The 23,856-nt window shown below is 37.8% G+C and overlaps 1 protein-coding gene across 4 annotated transcripts in view; it reads right to left on the bottom strand.

Moving 5' to 3' along the window:
• Positions 1-23,856, bottom strand: part of Phf8 (PHD finger protein 8) — a 124,703-nt gene that overhangs the window by 86,042 nt on the left and 14,805 nt on the right. For all 4 annotated transcript variants that reach the window (XM_010610746.3, XM_010610747.3, XM_010610748.3 and 1 more), the window contains exons 3-8: positions 12,508-12,593; positions 12,013-12,121; positions 6,765-6,925; positions 6,111-6,252; positions 4,459-4,645; positions 2,190-2,352 (exon numbers count right to left, since the gene is read on the bottom strand). In XM_010610746.3, coding sequence (XP_010609048.1) covers positions 2,190-2,352; positions 4,459-4,645; positions 6,111-6,252; positions 6,765-6,925; positions 12,013-12,121; positions 12,508-12,593 — 848 coding nt within the window. The remainder of the gene's footprint in view (positions 1-2,189; positions 2,353-4,458; positions 4,646-6,110; positions 6,253-6,764; positions 6,926-12,012; positions 12,122-12,507; positions 12,594-23,856) is intronic.

A 23,856-nucleotide genomic window follows, 5' to 3' on the forward strand; every position in this document is an offset into this window, starting at 1 on the left:
TAAAAAAAAAAAAAAAAAGAATTAAAAGAATCATGCCACAGTGATACATGTGTACCTATGTTCATAGCAGCACAGTTCGTAATACCTAAAACTTGGAAATAGCCCAAATGCCTATCAAATGGAGACCGGATAAAGAAAAATATTTTATTCCTAAGGTGATACCCTTAAGTGAAATAAATAGGACACACGTGTATAAATACCAAATAGTTTCTCTGGTTTGAGAAACTGAAAGTGTAAATAATGATCAAAAGGTATAATGTGAAATAGGAAGAAAAGGGGCAAAGGGAAAGGGGAGGTGGGAGAGGTAACGAAAAAGAAAGAAGGGAATAGAATTAATATGAGAAAATGAAAAAATGGAAACAAAGTCTTTGTAAACAGGAAGGAGTGGGGGGGGGTTGAAGGGAGGGCAGGGGAATGGGGAGAAAATAAGAACCAAGATATATTATGTAAAGGGTACAAATTTCCAATGATGAATGTCATTATATACCTAAAATGTACCAATAAAATAAATTTTTTAAAAAAGTAATAAGTACAAAAGTTGTTGCCAGATGCTGGGAAAAGGGAGGAACAGGAAATGACTGCTAACATTTTCTGGTATTAGCAGCAGGGGCTGCACACAACCTTGAAAATATACTAAAAGCAACTGAATTGCACCTTAAAGTGGTAAACTTGATAGGATACGAATTACATCTAGATTTTTTTCAAAGGTACATTTAACTAAATGAAACTAAAAATATACCAAAATGTGTATACCACAGCTAAATAAATGCTGAGAGGGAAATTTATAGCACTAAATGCTTATTTTAGGAAATTCTGAAATCAATAATCTAACCTATCTTGACTAGAAAAAGAACAGCAAATAAACCCAAAATAAGCAGAAAAAAAAATAAATTCAGAAACCAATAAAATTGAAAACAGAAACACAACAGAGAGAAAAATCAATGAAACAAAAGTGATTCTTACAAAGATCAATAAAGAACAACCACTAGCAAGACTGACACAAATAAAAGGGCACAAATAACTATTGCCAGGAATAAAACACAGGATATCTCAAAAGACCTAGAAGACATGAAAAGCATAATAAAGAAATACTATGAACAACTCAACACACATAAATGCTAAAGAAAATTTTTATTTAAAATGCAGTTTTTTTCATATTGCCCAGGCTGGTCTCAAATTCAACAGGTCAAGCGATCCTCCTATCTCAGACTCCTGAGTACAGGCATGTGCCACTGCAACTGGATTATACGCATATATTTGACAATTTAGATAAAACAGGTATGGCGGTTTAACTCAGTAATAGAGTGTATGCCTGGTATGTGTGAGGCACTGGCTTCAATACTCCACACAAGAAAAAAAAGACAGATAAAACAGATTATTTTATTGAAAAAGCACAGACTACCACAACTCATCTAAAATGAAATAGCCTTATAAAAATTAGCGAAATTGGGCCAGGGATTTTGCTCAGTGGTTCTGCCACCTGCCTCACAAGCACAAGGTCCTGAGTTTGATCCCCAGTACCAAAAAATAAAAATAAAAAAATAGAGAAATTCAATGTCAATGAAAAACCTCCCCAAAAAGAAATCTTTAAGTCAATGTGATTTTACTAAAGAATTCCACAAAACATTTCAAGAAGATTTAACACTAATGCTGATTAAAGATTTCAAGGAAAATCTAAATAAATGGTGATACATGCTGTGTCTGTGGAAGACTCAATCAAATAAAGATGTCAATTCACCCATGGCTGAGACAAGTGGGAGACTTTTCAAAACATATGTACTAAAAATTCACCCTAGACCTAAATTCCAGAAGTAAAACCCAGGTACATATTGTTTAGGAATAAATGTGCCACACTCATCCCAGATCATTCTAATTTATAGACTAGAATGTAAGTCTCCCAGTCAATTTCTGTAGTCATGGGGCTGAGAAAACTGTTCTCTATTTTCCCACCAAGTTGATACCAACTTAGTGCAAAGGAGTTCATCAACCTCCTCCTGAACCATACCTACATCAGCAGCCTCCCCAATCATGCTCCCCAGTGACCACCACAAAAATTCAGCTGATTATGAGAGGTATCCCACATAATTCGATTAATGCATTATGAGAAGCAGTCAGATGTGATATCACAAGCTCCCCTCTTTCTGCCCTCATGCACCACCATCCCCACACCAAGAGGTTCCAGGAAAGACCTGTAGGAATGAAAAGTGTCTGTCCTTGCTTCACGGAACACTTGTAGCACTTGTCCACCTGGTCCCCAAAGAACATTTCATTCTGATTAGAGGAGCTGCTCCAGCACTCAAAGAGAGTCAAATTAGCATTTGTTGGGCGAATCAGGTAGAAGATCTTCTCACCCTGAAACAAAAGAGGTTGAAGTGCCAAAAATACCAAGCATTTCCATAAAAAGTTATTTCAAGGGTGCTCCAAGGGGTATTGTCCCACGTTCCATAACCATGGTAGTATGCCACAGTTCTTTCTCAAACTCAATAAGAATCATTTTTATGTGATTTTTAAGTTTCCATAAATTTGACAAAAACAATTTGGAAAGGACATTTCTAACAAAACTGGTCAGGTTAGGACAAGTGTATACCACATGCTCCTATTTCAGATGCAATAGCAAATGAAAAATAGCCTCAACAGATGAGATTAAAACTACTAGCTGTAGGACAATTTCAGGGCACATTACTGATGAGAAGAAAAACGAAGTTGCCTTTAAATGCCATTTACAGAGTGTTCCCATTCAAATCTGCAATCAAGGCTAATAAAAGTTTAAAAGTTCAGGAACTGCCTAAGGACTTCTACAAGATTGCATTCGATGATTATTTGTTGGAAGAACATTTTATTTCCTAATTGTGTTTTGCCTGGATAATCATCAGATACACAATTTGGCAAAAAATTCACCAACACAAAGATATGCCCATAAACTGATGATTTAACCAATATTTCACAATAATAAATTCCAACACAAAAAAGAAATACTACTAGAAATATCTACTGTACAAGTGGAGAAATCTGAAAGCTCCATAGATTAGCTGATAGTCCTATATCAATATTAATTTCCTGATTTTTAAATTTTCTGATTGTGATAACTATAACTGCGATTATATTGAGAATATCTTAGTTTTTAAGAACTATTAAAAAAAACTAGCTACTGAATTACCAGAGATAAAGGAACACTCTAACCACTCTCAACTGTCTCAGAAAAAAACTGATGTAGCCATTTTATTATGTTTGCTTTGGGGAAAAAGAAAATATAATAAAAAGGAAACATTTGGATTAATAAAATGCTAACATCTGGGCAATCTGAAGGCGGGCACACAGGAAACCGTCCCATTGTTTTTTTAAGTTTTCTATGAAAATGAAATTATTTAACAATAAGACTTAAATCTAACATCTGTGTAACAGAACTTTCATTTACATACTCAAATTTCTTCATGATAAATCTATGGGAAAACTAGTAGAAGATGCATGATCATTTGGACAACAGCAATCATCTAAATCTACTGTTCTTCCTTGGCATTTCTTTTGTTTGTTTTCTTTTGTTTTGTTTTTTGAGGCAGCATCTTGCTATGTAAGTCAGATTGGCTTTGAACTATGTAGCCTAGGCTGGCCTCAAATTCATGCTAACCCTCCTGCCTCAGCCTCCCAAGGGTTGGGATCACCAGCTCTCTTCCTTCCTTGACATTTCTGATAGCACTTAATTCTTTCCACGATTCTGGTCGCACACAGAATTGGATGAGAACTGAATCAGATTTCCCATAAGGTCAACACTGAACCTGATTACTGAATTTGATTCAATTCTTGTCAAATTCAGCTTGTGACCAAATCATGGAAAGAATTTAGTTCATGAATTGAGGTACCTCTGTAGTATAAGTAATAGTAAAATGCAATCAAAATTATTTAAGAAATGTGTTTTCCCAAAGGCAAAAGTCCTTTATAGTCGCTGAGAATACCCTATTTACAAAGTTATAATAATCACTAATAAAAAAAAACTGTAAGAATCATGACTAAAAATAACACTTCTCATATATCTTCCACTTTGACTAGAGTGGCAGTTAAACCACACACAATTGTCAAAACTCATCAAACTATAGTTTTATAGAGTAGTCTATGGTATACAAATTATACCCAAATAAACTTGGGGGAGGGGAAGTTTCTCATGTTATGAAGAATTTCTAAAGTATATGAATATTTCCATACAGTTGGTGGGAGTATGAACTGGTTCACTGAAAGAGGTAATACCTGGGAAAACCTTAGGCATCTGCTGTTATTCAAATTTTTTGATTCAACATCAAAACTATAAATTACAGACAGGTTATGATCAGGCAAGATGCACTCAAAGAGTAGTTACATAGAATGTCACACAAATAGCCTCTGTAATGCAGGTACACCTGGTCAACATCTGACACAAGCATTGAGGCCCGAAGTCTGGATACTCCCAGAAGTCATGTCCATTCCTACCTTGAGCACATGGTACCACACTGAGGTGCCACCAAAGTCAATGTGAAAGTCTGTGTAGCTATCCCGTACACTCATGAGGCAGTACTTCTGCACATTGGGTCTTTCAAACACACTCTCCTCTGGCCACAAGTTCTCGACCCATGACAACTTGCGAACAATCTTAGGTGTCTCCACGAGGTTAGAAAGCCTAGCAAAGAGGGGTAGAAGTAAATGTCAGCTGACTGGAAACTGAAAGCTGAAGCCTGAATAAAATGCCTGCATCTCATGAGGGTCAGATGAAAAATAACAAGTTCCCACAGAATCCACAAAGGCACACAGGACATTAATTTCTGTAAGTCTGGTCAGCCTCTTCATTCCACTTAGCTCCTCAAATCTGAAGTTCCAGTTCTACAGCCTTCCCCAGTAGAAAGTGGCCACTTACTCTGGTCTACTCGCTTGGCACTTAGTTTATAACAGTTATTGTATCATCTCCATCTTATCGTAAGGGTTTCTCATATGATGAGAATCCATTAGAAAAACCCCTTGGGGCTGTTTCAAATTTTAAAAAAAAGTGTTTCTCTGAAACCTCTGGTTGTTTTTATCCTAAAATCACATTGCACTTTCCTCTTGTTCTAACCTTCTAAAAATTTAGTGAAAACTGTACAGTCCAGCTCCATTAACTATCTAGGTGTTCATATGTGCATTTTACATACAGAGTACCTACTAGATGTCATCCTATTTCACAACTATTATCTTCCATTTGTTCCAATTTTCTCTTCCCCACACCCATCTCCATCTTTTTTCAAGATACCTCAAATAGTCTTTCAGGATAAATTTAGGTAGAAATAAACAAGCAGAGTTTTTAAAAACACATTCTTGTTGTTTAATCGTGCATCTTAAAAACAATACCAAGGGTTTTAATATTGTAATATAATTATGCTAAGATGTTACCATTGTAGGAAAATGACTGCAGAGTATACATAACCTTCCAGAATAGTTTTTGCAACTTTCAATGAATTTATAATTATTTCAAAGTAAAAAGTTAAAAATATAAGGGCCAGGGATTTAGCTCAGTGGTGCTGCCACCTGCCTCCCAACCACAAGGTCCTGTGTTTGATCCCTGGTACCCCCCCAAAAAAAACCCTAAAAATATAGTCAGCTAAGGACAAAAAGATATACTGTGATTTCTTGGTATTTCCACAGATCTGAGCACAAAGACTACACACACACACACACACACACACACACACACACACACACAGAATCATTTAAAGGTTATAATATAGCTTTTCTTTTTAAATTCTCCTTAGAGAAACTACTTGGGGGTAATTTTAATGAACCTATTTTCAGGGACGAAGTACTTATCCTGGCAGGCAGTGACCATGCCACAACATAAATACCAGAAAAAGATCAAAGAAATCTACCCTAGACCTTGAAGAAGCCAAAAATTAAACAAAATAGATACTGTGTAATCTATCCAATGTTGGAAATTGTAGAAAAGAAATATGACTCAGTTGTCATGATGTGAGCAGCTACCCTAAAAGGTATAACTCAGTTCCCCATCCCAAACAAAGAAATCACCAGGACAAAAGGAAAAGAACATAGATATATACTTGGTACACCACAATTTCAAGACACTTTATCAGGATTTTTTGTTATCACTGCCCTCCTACCTGGTATCAGAGAATTCCAAACTTATGACATTGAGGACTTTCTCTCTCTTTCCACTGTAGTAATATTTCACAAAGTCACCAAGCTTCATTTTGCAGTCGGCCTGGCGGGCCACATCAATCACATCAATTTCTTTGTCAGAACCTGGAGTAAAGCAATGAGATCTGTACCTAGTGGACTCAGGGACAAGGGAAGAGTCTTAACCCCTTACCAGTTTCCAGAATGGCCTTATACTCAAAACTTCTATTGAGCGTGGGTTTGGTGGCATACACACCTGTAATCCTAGCACTCCAGAGGCTGATGCAGGAGGATCACTATCAGTTCAAGGCCAGCCTGGGCTACATAGTGAATTCAAGGCCAGCCTGAACTACATAACAAGACCCTGTCTCAAAAAACCAAAGAAAAACAAAGTAAAACCTTCTACTGACAGACACTGTATATGTGTATATGGGGGGGGGGGTTTGGCTATTCACAGGAAAGGAAGAAGAAACTAGGATTTTGGCTTTAGCTTTACCAAAGAATGACTCTGGTCAAGGTATTTCACCTCAGATTCCAAACTGGCGAGAAAAGAAATACAAAAAGGTGAATTGGAGGGGAAAAGAAGGTATTGACAGGAGTGGACAATGTCACAGTTAAAAATATCTGTAATGTCTTACCAACATAGTGTTCCACATCCCTCACAGTGAATGATGGTGAGGGCAATGTCATTCCCAAGCCATCCTTCTTCAAGACCAAGATGGGCACACTGAAGCTATTCTCTTCCAGAAACTCCACAGTCAGCTGACTTCCAGTGGGCTTCAGAATCACTTCATCTGAGCTATTGACAAAAAGAGAGAAATCTTGAGCCTGAATGCTCTGCTCACCAAAGATCTTACAATACGCCATCACTCAATCAAGTGGGTGTTCCCCAGGAGGCCTTATATGGGCTTACAATTAATAGCATAAATCTCATGTGCCAGGGAGGAAATGAACTGTCCAGGGTAAGAGGAAAAGGGGCTGGATATAACTCAGTAGTACAGTGCTTGTTTAGTATGCACAAGGCCCTGGCTTCAGTTCCCAGCACCACACACACAAGGTATAAGGCAAGGTCACTGACAGAGGTGGGGAACAGCCAGTCAAAATGGCACTCTTCTCTAGATATCAAATGAAGAAATGAGTCGATATCCTCCCTAAAAAGACATATCTGTCAAGTTTAGCTGATTTGGTCTACCCCAAAGCAGTAAACTCCAATTTATTTTTTTTCTTTTTATTGAGTTTATTGGTACAATCTAGGTATACAGTACAGTTACATTCATTATTGGGATCTTGTATCTTTACATGACAGGTCTTGGTTCTCATTTTTTCCCCTTGTCCCTGCCCTCCCTTCACCCCCTCCTCCCTCCCCATTTACAAACGCTTTATTTCCATTTTTTCATTTTCGCATATTTTTTCTTTTCCCTTATTCCTTTTCCCCTACCCTTCCCAATTTCCCTACACCTTTAGCCCATTTCATCCTATTTCATGTTGTTAATTATCTCATTAGGATCTTGTGTACTATTATAGTTTTTTACACCACAGAAACTATTCAGTGCTTACACGTATTACTTATTTATTTCACTTAGGAGTATATCCTCAAAATGTATCCATTTTCCTATGAATGACTCTAATTTCTCTTTCTTTATGGCCGAGTAGTATTCCATTTTATAGAAAAACCACATCTTCTTTATCTGGTTTCCAAATGATGGGCAAATGGGCTGTTTCCAAGTTTTAGCTATTACAAACTGTGCTGCTATAAACATAGGTACATATGTCATGGAAAGATACCCAGCAGAGGTATGGCTGGTTCAAATGGAACCTCTAGTCTCAGCTCTCTGAGGTATCTCCACAATGATTTCCATAATGGTTGCACCAGTCTACACTCCCACCAACAATAGAGAAGGGTTCCTTTCTCCCCACAACCCCGCCAACATTTGTTATTGTGTGATTTCTTAATAGCAGCCATTCTTTGTGGGGTGAGGTGGAATCTCAGTGTTGTTTTGATCTGCATCTCTCGAATGACCAGTGATGTGGAACATTTTTTCATATATTTACTTGCTGCACAGAGTAGTAACCTCCAATTTAAAACACTGATCAAGAACAGAAAAAACTGTGAACAGGCAATTTTTACAACCACTTGCCCAACACACATAGTTAACAAGAAAAAAGTAGTTTTTTAAAAAAATCATGCTGGAAAAAAGACAATAGATTAGCTGGGTGTGTAGTCTAGTGACAAAGCATGTTGTTAGCATGCATGAGGCCCTGGGATCAATCCCGAGCACCAGAAAAAAGGAAAAGGAAAGATAACAGACTATTTGACAAATTGGATTGCAACAAGCATATTAACATCAATGTCTTTTTTACTTTTTACATATTCTACATACTAAAGACTAAAAGCTAAATTGCAAACAGTAAAGCCCTAAGAGTAATAAAAAACATGGGGGAGAAGGCTCAGCAGTCCCTAAAAATAGTAATAATTAACTATATAAAAACTAAATTTTTTTGCAAGGAAAGCTATTGTCAATCAGGAAAAAAATATATATATATGGCATGGTGGCACAATCGAGAGGCTGAGCAGGAGGACTGCCACAAGCTCAAGGCCAGCTTGGGCTACATAATGAGTTCAAGGCCAACCTAGGCTACACTGCAAGCCCCTTTTCAAAAAAACAAGATCACACAATAAAAAAACTGTCAACACAATCACGTAGTTAACAGAGAAATAAATAAACATAGCTGACAAATGTACAAAATCTATTTACAGCTGGGCATGGTGCCACATGGCTCTAATCACATCACTCTGGGAGACTGAGGCAAGAGAATGGCAAGTTCAACTCAGCCTGGGCAATTTAGCAAGACACCCTGTCTCGAACAAACAAAATCCTATTTAAATTTTTGGTAACTAAAATAATGCAAGTGAAAACACTAAGATTTCATTTTTATCTTATCACAAAGGCAAAAAAGTTCAATGATAAATAATGTTGGTCATGATAAAGAGGTTCAGCACCTTCATATATTCTCTGTGGTAGTATGAAATGGTACAACCACCAAAACAACAACCTGCAGAGTTTATATTTTTAAAGCACAACAAGTATACTTTGGGACAGTAAATCTCTCTCTCTCTCTCTGTGTCATCACATATGTAAAAGGTAAAGTATAAAGATATTCACTGTTGCATTTTTTTCTACTTGAAGTTTTTATTGAAATTTAGTATAGTTACGGAGAAAATGTTCCAATCTTAATTACACAGCTCAGTAAATTTTCACAAACTGAACACAGCCTGTGTATACAGCACAGAAGAAGATGCTACCAACACCCCAGAAGTACACCTAGTGCCCCATGATGGGTCCCAAATATCTCCCCTCCTTCCTAGACGTTTCACTGGGAGAGTCACGGGGCCTGGCCTGTAGTTATGCTCAGGGCTATGATTTATTACAGCAAAGAGCTATGAAGCAAAATCAGCAGAGAAACAAGGTGCATGGGGCAAAGTCCAGAGGAAAACAGGTGCACACTTTCCAGGGTGCTCTCACAGTCACACAGGACCACACAGCTCCTCAGCAATGAGATGTGACACCCCAAGGGAAATACTGGGCATCAGAGAAGCTTAGTAGAGGGAGACTCAAAATAACCAATCCATCACCTCATCTCCCTCTGATGGTCACCTCTCCTCATACCCTGCCTTAACACATACTACTCCAGGCTCCCAAAGCAAAGACAGGTATGTGGCATAAACCAGTGTCTGCACAAACAGCCAGGGACGCTGTGTCACTCTTATGACTCAGGGAGGGAGAGAAGATTCCTGATATCCAAGCTCCCAGATCTAGCCAGGGCTGAGCCTGCAGACAGGTCTTTCTGCAGAAAGCAATCTCAGGCCTGCTTTATTTTCTCTCTTTTGAACAGCCTGCCTCTTGGCTGAAGCACCTTTCAGCAAAATTACTATCAGTAGGATCCCTGCAAAAAGGATACCTTTAAAAAAACGAAGAGACCACTGCTGCATTTTTTCTAACAAGAAAATACAGGAATCAAATGTTTAACAACAGAGGATCATTTAATTGTATATCCATGCAATGTAACACTAAATAGCCATGAAAAAGAATTAAGAACATTTGTAGGAGGTATGAAAAAAAAATACAGTAAATATTTAAATACAAACAAATTTATTAAAGTAAAAGATACATTGCCATTAATCGCCCTCAAAATACTCCTTGTTGCTTTGAACATACTTATCTCATCATTCTTGCCACTTTCTAAAGATGTTCTGGAAGTCCTTTCTCGTGAGTGCTTTTAGTTACACTGTTGCAGCTACCTCTATGTCCTGAATCAATTCAAAATGTTTACCTTCCATGATCATTTTGACATTGGAGAAGAGCCAGAAATTATTTGGTGAATAATATGCATAAGGACACAATGTAATGTTTTTATGAGCCTGCCTTTACACTGAATGGCACTTGGTAGCTTTCACCCATGTTTTTGATCATATCTTGTAAAAACACTCATCAAAGAGGACTTACAAAACTGCTTCAAAAGGTAGCAAGCAGATAGGATAAGTGTGGTCAAAGTAAAAGGAAAAAGTTTGAGGGGGATTAATAGCGATGTGTTTTTACTATGATCATTATTTTAATTTAAACATCCATCATATATTTTGATCACACCTCATATGTATGCTATGAATAGATCCAAGATGCCTGGGGATTAATAGCGATGTGTTTTTACTATGATCATTATTTTAATTTAAACATCCATCATATATTTTGATCACACCTCATATGTATGCTATGAATAGATGTCCAAGATGCCTAAGTTAGGATTTTTTTTTTTTTTGTACCGGGGATCAAACTCCGGACCTTGAGCTTGTGAGGCACGCAGTGGCACCACTGAGCTAAATCCCTGGCCCTGCAAAAGTTATTTTTGAAAGAAAGAATGCACAAGAAATTGGGTGACTTAAGAGAAGGGACCTGAGAGATCTGAGAGAAGAGATTTATGACCTTTAAATAAATTCAACAAAAATAGTAAGTTGAAGAAATAATCCAAGTGACACTTTAATTACGGGCAAAAACCATCTTGAAAACAGTCCAATGAATTGAAAACCAAGCAAAAGAGTTATTTATTCATCTACTTTAAATTTTATTATTATGTTCAATTTATATATTAATTTTTTTTTCTTGGTACCAGGGATCGAGCTTGGATCCTTGTGCTTGCAAGGCAGGCAGCAGAACCACTGAGCTAAATCCCTGGCCCCTTAATTTCTTTTAATAAGGCTGGTTTAATTAAAAATTTCTTGATTGAAAAATACATGATCATTCAAATTTCTTTTCATTTTTAAGCTTCCTTTTCTCTACAGTAAGAGGATTAAATTTACTGAACATTAAGATTCTTTCCAAGCCAGGAATGGGAGCATATGCCTGTAATCCCAGTACTTGGGAGGCTGAGGCAGGAGGATTGCCTCCAGTTCCAGGCCAGCCTGAGCTACATAGTGAGACCCTGTCTCAAAAAACAAACAAACAAATGAAAAGATTCCTTCCAGTTCTAACTTCCCTTGGGTACATATAAATATCCACTCTTGGCTTAGGGAGAATACTATTTCCCAAATACTAAAAGTCTGTTGTTTTGGGAGGTACTGGGGAACGAACTCAGGGTTCATTCATGCATGCTATGATAAGTTTTTATAAGTGAACCCAAATGTACTATGTACATCAAATGGACTTCTCTAGCTGTATCTCAGAAACTGACCAAAACAGAAGTTTCCTCCCCAGAGGGAACTTGCAGGGCCCAAAAGACATTCACAAATGGAAGAATCATTTAATGGCACAGCCAGTAGGAAAGCTGAGAAAAGATGAGTCTCAAGTCTCTCAGGGGTCCTTATTCACCAGATCTTAAGGCAAGGGTCCTCACCTGTCAAAAGTCCTACTCCTCAGCTCTCGAATGAACATAGGGGTCCCAGTCTTCACAGGCTTCCCTTTGTGTGCATCATGCCCTTTAGAAGATCCACGCCGTTTTTTCACTACAGCAGAAAAAAGCATGAGATCATGAATCAGAAAGGCCATGTACTATGATTCCAAGAACAAAGGCTGCACAGATCCTTCCTCTCTTCCTATCTAACAATCCCTGAGAGAATCTGGAGTCAAAGAATCCCTCAAAAACTAGGAAAACTCCCAGTGAAGATGGGTACTTCCTCTATGTAATCCCTAGGAATAGAGGGAGTAAAGCTATGCAGTTCTGCCTTCTCAGTGAGGCAGCTTCGGGCCTGCAGGGACTGCGTAAGCTTCTGCTATTTCTTGAAGAAGATGAATTGGTAGCAGTGAGACAAAGGCAATCACACCTGCCAACATCCTCTCTTTTATCTCTCCTCTGGACAACCTTTTGAGAGAAATCATAAGATCTACTTACTAATAGAGGGCCCATGTAAGACCTCACAGTTGGGGCAGTGGTAGAGGTCAATTTCAGCAGCCTTCTCCTCTTCAACACCAACACAACTGGAAAGAAGAAAATCAAGATTTTTTTAATTTTTCTTTTTTATAGTCTAGAAAACTGCTATCCAGTATACTATTAGCTTGTGGCTATTTACACTTAAATTAACTAAACTTCAGTAAATTTAAAATGCAGTCCCCCCACCACAGTAGCTGTATTTGAAATGTTCAGTACATATAGTTATTAGTCACCATATTGAGCACATTATGAAATATTTTCATTCATGCAAAAATTCTTCTGGTCTAAAAATCTGTGACAGAGCTACACACTATTAAGTTCCATTAAGAATGAAAAATCAAAGCAAGACAAGATTCTAGAGCAGTCTTATTTAATAGGCATATGTGAACCAATATGTAATTTTAAATGTTATAAATAGCCACATTAAAAAGCTAAATAGGTAAAATTAATTTTATTAATATTTAAGCCAATCTACCCAAAATAGTATTTCAACATATAACCCAAAATTTAAATTTTATTGAGGTACTTTGTTACATAAAAAAACACTAAAAATATTTTATAGTCAATAGTACTTTATTGAGATACTTTGTTACATGAAAAACACTAAAAATATTTTAGTCAACAGTGGCTGTAAATAAAGGATTATAGGTAGATATTTTTTCATCCTTAATTTGTATTTTCTACATCTCAAAAATGAACTGTTATTTACTGCATATTGTTAAGTTCTTAAAATATTTATTGTGTTTTTGAAATTTTGCATGTATTCAAGTTGGTAATTTCACAAAAGTAAGCCCCTCCCTTATCAGAGAAGGCAGCAGCAGTCCTTTAAAGAACTTCTGGCTAGGATTAAACTTCTAAAATCTTGGGTCAGCCATTCACAGCAGGAAGTATAAAATATGGCAGGGCTCAAACTGTTTCAGGCTAGATCAGTGGCAGCGAACCTATGCCATGTATGCCACAGTGTTCATTATCACTGAAAGCTCTGAAAGGTTTGCCATCACTGGTCTAGATCATGCTCATAAACTTGCTGGGATCACAGGCATGCACCACCATGCCCAGCTTAAGTCATCTTATAAAAAGACTTGTCAATTATATACTGGAAATAAAGGGGGAAAAGAAATCTAATCCTTTGCCACAAAAAGTCAAAGAAGAACTGTGCTAGAGCCCTATTGGATTAAAGCTGTACATTCTCCCAAATGATCATAACTCAGGGCTAGGCTCTAGATAGACATCTCCCTCACTCTCCAGTAAGACTTCAAGATCATTTCTCCTCTATCCTTATGTAAGATCTCCAGCTCCTCTGGCTTTCAACTATACAATCATACTACCTCCTATTCTTCTTCATCACTTCCAGGTACCCATCTCATTAACACACCCTTCACTTGCAATCCTCCTACCTCAGCCTCCAAGAACACTGGAAATACAGGTATATGGCACCATGACCAGTAGTACCCACCTTCTTTATTTTCTTAAATTTTCATTAGTATGTTTCAACTGCAAAATGATTACATTTCTCATGCACAGTTTGTACATGTACATAACAAATCTTACATTTTTTCATGCCCTTCCCGCTACATCCCTTCCTCAATTTCTTGATCCCCTTCCCTTTTACAAAAGAACTGCATCAACCCTCTTCCTCTCACCTCCCTTTAATTTTACTATTTATATTTGGGGGGGTTCATACAAGAGAAACATGATATCTAAGCTTGTGTGTCTGATTTATTTCACTTAACATTATGGTATCAAGATGCATCCACTTCCATACAAATGACTCAAGTTTATCCTTTATGGTAGAATGCTGTTTCATTGTGTATAAAAACCACATTTTCTTTGCCTAATTATCTGTTGGTGAACATATAGGACTCTTCCAATATTTAACTATTATGAATTGTGCTATTACAAACATGGCTATGTATGTATCATTGTAATATGTCTTTTTAACTCTTTCAGGAAGATAATTAGAAGGGGAATAGTGGGGTTGAAAGGAATCTAGTTTTAGTTTTTTGAGGAAGCTCCATAGTGATTTCCATAATACTTGTACTAACTCACATTCCCACCAACAAAGTAGAAGAGTTTCTTTTCCAAAACAGCCTCACCAGCACTTTTTAAAATTTGATTTCTTTATGATAGCCATTCTTTCTGGAGTAAGACAGGAATCTCAGTGTTATTTTAATTTGCATTTCTCTAATGGCCAGCGATGTTGAATATTTTTTCAAGCATTTATTGGTCATTTATACTTCTGTCTACCCATTTCAGTTGCCCATTTCTTGACTGTGTCTTTTATTTTTAGAGGTATAATTTTCTTCAGTCCTTTATAAACTCTACAATCTTAACCCTAACACTAACTCAAATGCTGAAGTCATCACACTACAGTGATATTTGCATACCAATATATATAGCAGCACAATTACTAATAGCTAAATCCTGGAAGCAGCCCATACACCCATCCATAGCTGACTGGATAAACAAAATGTGATATCTAGATACAATGAACTACTTGGCTATAAAAGAATGACAAATTTGAGGCATATGTAGGAAAATGGATGCACCTGGAAAATAAAATGTTGAGTAAAATAAATCAGACATACAAGCTTGAATACTGTATGATATCCCTTATTTGAGTGAGGCAAAGCACAACAAAGAAAATGATAAAAGATGGATAGACTGCCTCGCAAGCACAAGATCCTGAGTTTGATCCCCAGTACCAAAAAAAAAAAAAAAAAAAAAAAAAAGATGGCATTATTTCATTCTAGGAACTGTCAAAAATGTGTACTCTTGTTGGGTGGCATACTTTGAAGGTATGTATTAAGTCAATTTGTTCAAGGTTTGGTTCAACTGATATTTCTTTGATTTTTTTATCTAGTTGATCTACATGTGACAGTGATTATTGAGGATCTTCACTATAATTGCGTTAATATGTATCTGATTTTTATGTCTAATAGTATTTGTTTTATTAAGTTGGGTATACCAGTATGGTGCATATGTGTTCATAATTGTTATCTCTTCCTGTTGAACTGTTCCATTGGCCAATATGTAGAGATCTTCTTTGCCTCTTCTAATCAGTTTTAGCTTGAAGTCAACTTTCAGAAAATAAGATAGCTACTCCTGACGTTTTGGGGGTTCCCATTGCATGAAATATTGTTTTCTGTCCTTTGATTTTCAGACTATTTCATTTTGGAATGAATGTGTTTCTTGTATACAGCATATCCTTGTGCTTTGTTTCTTGATCCATTCTGCCAATTTTTACCTTTTGAATGGGGAATTGAGGCTATTCACATTGAGGGTTACTGAAAGGTATCAACTTATGTCTGTCATTGCATTATTTTCCTGCTGCTGATTCCCTTTCTTTCCGCTTCTACGTAACTGCTCACCATGCCTTTTTGGCATTATTCTATTACACTTTTTGGCATTATTAGCTTCATTGTCTTTCTAGGATATCCTTGAGATGTTTTGGGAATGCTGGCTTGATAGTCAAGAATTTCTTATTGTGCTGTCATGGAAAGACCTTACTTTTCCATCAGTTTTGAAAGATACTTCTGCAGGATATATCACTCTTGGTTGGAAGCTGTTTTCTTTTAGGGCTTGAAACACTTCAAATTCTCTTTGTCTTTTAAGGTTTGTGTTGGGAAATCTGCTGGAATTCTAATGGGCTTACCTTTATAAGTGATTCGTTGCTTTTTTCTAACATTTAAGATTTTGTCTTTGTGTTGGACTTCTGAGATTTTGAATGATGTGTCATGGAGAAGTTCTTTTCTGAACATGATGGTTATTTGAGGTTCTATATGTGTCGCTTTATCTGTATGTTAAATTCTTTCCCCATACTTGCAAAGTTTTCTGCTATGATTTCTATAAACAAGTTTTCGATGGCATTTGGGCTGATTATTCACTAACTTCAATTTTCAATTCACTAATTCACTAGTCTTTTGCATCACCTTACCAGCTACTTGGATCCATTTTTCATGTTCTCTTATTGTATCTCTGACTATATGGCCACAGGCATCAATCATATCTTCAGGTTCTGACACCGTCCTCACATTGGTCACTTCCATTGCTCATATTTTCAACAGAATTTTTAATCTCTCGGATTTCTATATTATCTTTTCATGGACTAAAATCTTTTATTATTCTTTTAAAAACATATTTTTATTAATATGTTTATATGGCATAATGATTATATTCTTGAGGAGTTGCTAGGTGTACATAACACATCTTAATTCTTTTTTCATTCTCTTCCCTCCATTTTATTTTACATTATTACTAAATATGTGTAGTACAATGTTTACATTCCTTGTGAGAGGTTGATACATGTATAACACACATCTTAATTCCTTCTTTCATCTCCTTTCCCTTCCTTCCCTCCCCCCTCACCTTCTCTCCTTCCCTTTTTGTACATGTTTACGATGCATATTTACATTCCTTGTATAGAATTGGTTTCTGTACATACCACACCACAATTCCTTTTTTTAATCCTTTATCCATTCCCTTTCTCCCTCCTCCCTCCATCTCTTGATCCCCTTCCCTGCTGACAATGATCTATCTTCCTACTCCTGGACTCAAATTCTTTGCTAACATTTATTCATGATTTGTATAGTTTTATTTAGTTCAGCTAGCATTTTCTTTGTATCTTCTTTAAAATCACTGATTGTTTCGTTTATTAAGTCTATTATTGATTTAGTTTTATCTTGTATGAGCTTGTCAAGTACATCACTGATCTGCTTAACCCATCTTCCATAATTTCAAAGAATTCATTGTGTAAGGACTGGGGATTTAGCTCAGTGGCATCATGCCTGCCTCGCAAGAGTGAGGTCCCAAGTTCGATCCCTGGTACCTAATAATAATAATAGTAATACTTCATTGTGTGGCTTTTGAGTTTACCCACATCAGTACCCCATGGATCAGCTTTGAGGGTTTTTGGAGTTTTGGGAGACATTTTGTTGCCTTGTCTTATCATGGATTTTTTTTTGGTTGATTTGGGGGGGGGTTGCAGAAGATTGATTAAATTGAAAAGACTTTTTTGCTAATATGGAGATCTTTTTAGTTAGTGTCTGCCTTTCAGTGATGCATTCTGGTCATGGCTAGCTAATAAGCCTTTGCTTCTTTTTCAAGACCCAACCATCTCTGTTAATTTGAGAAGGGAGAGTGCAGTGTAATTGGCCCAGTAGCCAATTCTCCAGGAATGGACCACAATATTTTTGTTAGGTTTTTTGAGACAGGGTCTCACTATGTACTTGAGACTGATCTGGAACTCACTATGTAGCCCAGGCTGGTCTCAAACAGACAGTGATCCTCCTGCCTCAGCCTCCCAAGTGCTGGGATTACAGGTGTACGCCACCTCCCTGGGCGACCACAATATTTTTAATGACAAAAAACAACCCAAATTTTTGCATACACCAGTTAATAACAACCAATTAATAGCAACAACTAGGCCATTGAGGCATAGCAACTAAATTATCGATAATAATGGAGTCAATGACAGATTGGATATTGCCATATGATAAAAAGTAACAATGTACCACCCGTAACCATAGAAAAAGATCTATAATTATGGCATACACACAAAGAGAAATCAAATACTGCCACAGAGTAAATATCTATTAAATACAACTATACCTCTACTAACAATAGAAAAGAATACATTAATAACATAGTTAAATATATAAAAATTTATAAAGCCTAATGCTTCTACTATCAAAAATATAGGAAATGGGTAACATGAGAATGAAAGAAGTAAAATTTGAAAAAAGATGAGAGAAAAGTGAGATAAAGGATCCTAATAAGAAGAGGAAATAGAAGTAACAGAAAAGAAAAAGACAGACAAAACAGCAAAATAAAGAAAAAAGTTGAAAGGGAAAAAACCCAAACCCATGAAAATAAGGAAAGAAATTAGTTTTTAAAAACTGCTCTATGAAGGGAGGGCAGGAATATGGGGAAAAAATGAGAACCAAGATCTGTCATGCAAAGGTACAAGATCCCAATGATGAATGTAACTGTATTGTATACTTAAAAAGTACCAATAAACTCAATAAAAAAGAAAAAAATAAATTAAAATAAATAAATAAATAAACAAACTATGTACTCAGCCATAAACTAGAGTCATTCATAGGGAAATGGATGCATATGGAGGCTATACTCGAAAGCGAAATAAGACAAACGTGTAAATACCAAATAGTTTCTCTGGTGTGAAAAACTAAAAATGTAAATAACATTCACATTGTATAACTGATAAAGTGAAAGGGAGAAAAGGGCCAAAGATGTAGGGGAAGTGGGAAGGGTAAGGGGAAAAATAAGGGAAAAGAAAAAGTATGAGAAAAGGAAAAAATAGAATCAAAGTCTTTGTAAACCGGGGATGGTGGAGGGGTTGAAGAGAGGGCCGGGGTGTGAGGAAAAAAATGAGAACTAAGATCTGTCATGTAAAGATACAAGATCCCAATGATGAATGTAACCTTACTGTTTACTTAAAAAGTACCAATAAACGCAATGGAAAAAAAAAACAAATTACTCTATGTTTTTGTTTTGGTTTTGGTACCGGAGATCGAACTTGGGCCTTTGCGCTTGTGAGGCAGGCAGCAGAACCACTGAACCAAATCCCCCAGACCCTCTGTTTTTTGGTTTTGTTTTGTTTTGCTTTGTTTTTGTGATACCGGGGATCAAACTCGGGTCCCCGCGCTTGCGAGGCAGGCCACCGAACTGCTGAGCTAAATCCCTGGTCCTCCTCTATTTTTCAATATGTGAATTATTTTCAAGATCTACAGGTTTGGAATCCAGCAGATAAAAGGGACAGATAGTGACTGCTAAGACCTATTTTGTTTCCATACTCGCGTTGCTATGTGTGAATGTTGAATTTTGCTCCTAGTTTCCCATTGAGCATGGTCCCACTTTTAATGTCCCTCTTTGCATCCCACATCCTGATTTTCTCTGCCTAGCCTATAGCCTGTTGGTCTATGAGGTATCCCAGGTTCCAGAGGCCCTTCTGTCTGTATACCCCAAGCTGTGGCAACCATCTCTGTTCACAGTGGTAGAAGGAGAAAACAGACCACTAAGCTTTGTGCTGTTGTAGGCAGTGGTGGGAAGCGGGGGGTCCAAGCAGCCTATTGGACTTAGTTCCACCACTTTCAGACCCTGCCATCTCTAGAAGCCACACACACCCAGCTTGGCTTCTCGCCATGAAGGGTAGGGCCCTGTGTCCCTCCCGGCCCAAGCTTAAACTTCTCATGAGGCTTAGATCCAGCCCACACCCTCTCCACAACTGTCTCCTGTGGCTATCTCCCACCCAGGTATCATATTGGGGCAACAGCAACTCAAGTATAGCTTCTCACAGTTTCTCTGTGGCCTGGTCCCAAACAGTTAACCCTTCCTGATTAACCCCTAATCCTCCTGATTAACCCCTAAACCCTCCTAAATATGATGGACCTTGCACTAGATTTCTTCTCCAAATCTAGCCTGATACTGAAGAGTAAAACACTATGCTGTTTTTACAATGTATAATAGTCGTGGGTTTCTCTTGAGGCCAGTGCTGCTGGCCCTGTCTGTAGTCTCTCCCAGCTATTGACCCCCCTCTCTAGGCTTAACCTGCACCAGAGGAGGCAGGACCCCCTCCCTGGGAGTCAGGGTGAGCCTTTCAGACTGCCTCATTCTTTTCTGTCTACTGTACTCAGTCTCTACAGCTTCTCAGTTTCCAGTCTTCCCACCAGCTCCTTTCCAATTCCCAGAGATCCACCTCTTTTTCCTTCTCTTCACCAAATTGTTTCCTAAGTGTCCCAACTCTACATTCCAGAGAGGCTGCAGTTTGTTGCCATTCTCTACTCTGCCATTTAGCAGCGCCTCCACATTCTTTCAAACAGATCCAATGTCTTGACCTCCTTGTTCATATGTGCAGTAAGTACCTGTCTTCTTTTTATCACTTGACCTCTTACGAGCATTTCCATGCTGCCAGCCCTGCACTCTCCACTGACAAGCGCACTATCCTCGATTGCCAGATGTCCATTTCTTCAGCTAACATTTAATGAACTAACATTTAATAAGCATCTGCCAGGGCCTGTTCTAGGCGCTGCTAAGACAATGATGCAAAATAAACTACTGTACATAAAAATCTCTGCCTTCATAGAGCTGACATTCTTGTGAAGGAAGGCATCAAGAAATAAATCAACCCAATCATTGAAATGTTTGTTGCACATTAGACAATGAGAAGAGCAAGTCCAAAATTTTAAAAAGCGGGAAGGGGAATATATATAAGTATATCCCTTATTTGAAATGTTTGACACCAGAAGGGTTTCAGGTTTGGGGTTTTTCAGAGTTGAGAACATTTGTATATACCTTATGGATGCACACATTTTACTTAAGTAAAAAGTGCCTGGGACATAGTAAATGTTCTGTATATATTTGCTAGTATAATCCAAATTATCATCATGTCTTATCAACAGTTCTCGTCAGCTATCAGTTATATGCTTCTATCATTCTTACTGGCCCTGTCTAAGCCTAGGCCACTATTCTCTAACTGGGATTACTACCCTGATGTCCCAACTGGGCTCCTGGCCTCTACTCTACTGTACTCTACTGTATCCACTCAAATGATCCTCCACACTACAGCCAATGAGATAATTTAAAATATAAATATGATCCTTTCAACTCATTCTTAAAACCTCTTACAGCCTTCCTATTTTGCGGGGAGGTACCAGGGATTGAACTCAGGACCTTGCACTTGTGAGGTAGGCGCAGTGACACTGAGCTAAATCCCTGGCCCTCCCTCCCTACTTTTCTTAAGGTATATATAAAGTAATAATGGCTTAAAAGGCTCTGACTCTCTGGTCTTACCTCTTGCTCCTTAAACACAGCAAGAGCTACATGATTAGAGAAGCCTACTGCAAACTAAAAGTGAGCCCCTTAGTATTAAAAAACAAAAACAAAAACAAAAACTTTTAGCCTTCTCCATGGTCTCTGAACTTATTATAAGGTGATTTGCTACTTACTGCCACACCCTCAAGGGAATACTGAAGGGGTAAAGGCAGGGCCTCATAAACTCTCTGAAGCCCCAACTAAGTATATTTGTAGCAGCACTGGACCCTGACTCTCTCCACACCTCCATCTGGGCTTAACATTCCAGCCATCCAGCCAAGAACTTGTTCAGGGAGGCAAAATGGTATCTGGAGGTAGGACCACAAATGAGCCAAAGTTCAAGTCCCTAGCAAACACTCCACTGAGTCATCTCACACAAAGAACACAAATTCAATCTGAGCGTTGGGGCACACACCTGTAATCCCAGCTACTCTAGAAGCTGAGGCAGGAGGATCAAATGTTCCACTCCAAGATAGCTCAGTGATAGAACACTTGCCTAGCATGGGTGATGCCCTGGATTTGATTCCCAGTATTGGAAAAAAATTCAAAGGTAAAATTATTAAGAACTTTGGGACAAGAGCAGAGGGCTATAACATAGCCCAGTGATGGCAAACCTTTTAGAGTTTTCAGTGATAACAAATAGCTGGCTGTGGCACGCATGCCATAGGTTCACCACCACTAACAATGCAAGTGTTTTTCTAGTATGCGTAAGGCCCTGGATTTGATCCCGACCACCACCACACACAAAAAAAGAGAAAAATAAATTACAAAATAAAAATAAAATGTTGGCTGGACTCTCAGTGCCATGCTCTGTCTAGCCACTAGGCTTCATCATGCGTGGCTCTCTCTGGAATATGCTCACTCTTCCTCTTCCCTGCTGCTTCGGCACTCTCCATCACACATACACACATGCTATCCCTATGTCAGCTCTCACCATGCTGAGCTACAACTGTTCATTTACTTGCTGTCATCCCTGCTGCATTTACCAGTATATTCTGTTCATCAAAAATCCTCACCTCAATTTCCCATTCTTGCTTTATTCAACCCAATTCAAGAAATATTCACTGGGCTAGATAACTTATCAGATGAGGGAAGAAGATAGATTAAAATCAAGCTTCCAACTTTGCTGTCTCAGTATTATCTGGGACCATGGGAGTAACATGCTGCTTTGCTATGGGTAGCTTCCTTGGTGAAGGACAATTATAGCATTAGGTTTTGAGAGGTTTTAAAATGAATTATCCACAAGTAAGTTGCACAGCTTGGCATATGATAGGCACACAATAAATATTAAGTCGGGAATGGTGGCACATGCCTATAATCCCAGCACTCTGGAGGCTGAGGCAAGAGAATACAGTGAACTACATACTGAACTATGTAGTGAGACCTTGTCACAAAAAAACAACAAAAAAAATACACACACACACACACACACACACACACACACAAAGTAAATGAGCGCATAAGCCAGTCATACAAGCTTAAATATTGTATGACTTCTCTTATTTGAAACCCAACGTACAAATAATTTGCTTAAAAACACAATAAAAATAAACAATAGAAAAGAGGGAGATAAGATGGGGGGTGGGTACCGGGGATCAAACTCAGGACTTTGTGCTTGCAAGGCAGGCAGCAGAACCAACTGAGCTAAATCCCCAGCACCAGGAGATAGATCTTTTGCAAATGGGAATAGGATCCAGAGACAAAGAATGTGGGGAGGGAGGAAAGGGGAAGGGGAATAAGAAGAATTAAGGTATGTTATATATTATGTACCTACATAATTAGAGAAGCCTAATGCAAATTAAAAGTGGGAATCCCTTATTCAAAAACAGAAAAAATGCTTTCTGCTTCTCCATGGTCTCTCAACTTACCATGGAGTTATTTGCATAGATGAATACAAACATTATGTACTGCAAACATGTACTAATAAAAATGTTTTAAAATCAGTGCATTCCATATAGTATTCAGACACTAAAGTACAGAGGTTAATAATATATACTTGGGAGCAAACATTCTGGCTTTGAGTCTCACCTCTGCCACTTTCTACCTATGTGAATATAGGCCACTTACATAACCACTCTGTGCCTCAGTTGCTATATCTGTGAAATGGAAATATTAGTAGTACATGCATTATAGGATTGTTATGGAAATTCAATTGGCAAAATTGCAAAGTAAAGTACCTGGCACATAATAAATATTAGCTATCATCACCAATATTCCTATTTAACAAATGGAATCTAAGTCTGAATGGTTAAGCAAATTGTTGACGATTACAAAGCTATTTGGGGGCAAAGCAGGACAAAAAGTCAAGTCTTCGTAATTCTATATCACTAAAAGTGTAACTACAATATAATGTGTATACTGGCAGAGCCAAATGCTATAAAACAAAAGTGGGCACTCACTTCTCCCCGGGGTATAGAACAAAGCGGAACCTGAGGATTAGCTTGAGGTAACAAAGTGTGCTTGAGATCATATCTGGCT

The sequence above is a fragment of the Fukomys damarensis genome, unplaced genomic scaffold, assembly GCF_012274545.1.
Source record: "Fukomys damarensis isolate Sample0158 unplaced genomic scaffold, DMR_v1.0_HiC HiC_scaffold_39, whole genome shotgun sequence".
Lineage (NCBI taxonomy): Eukaryota > Metazoa > Chordata > Mammalia > Rodentia > Bathyergidae > Fukomys > Fukomys damarensis.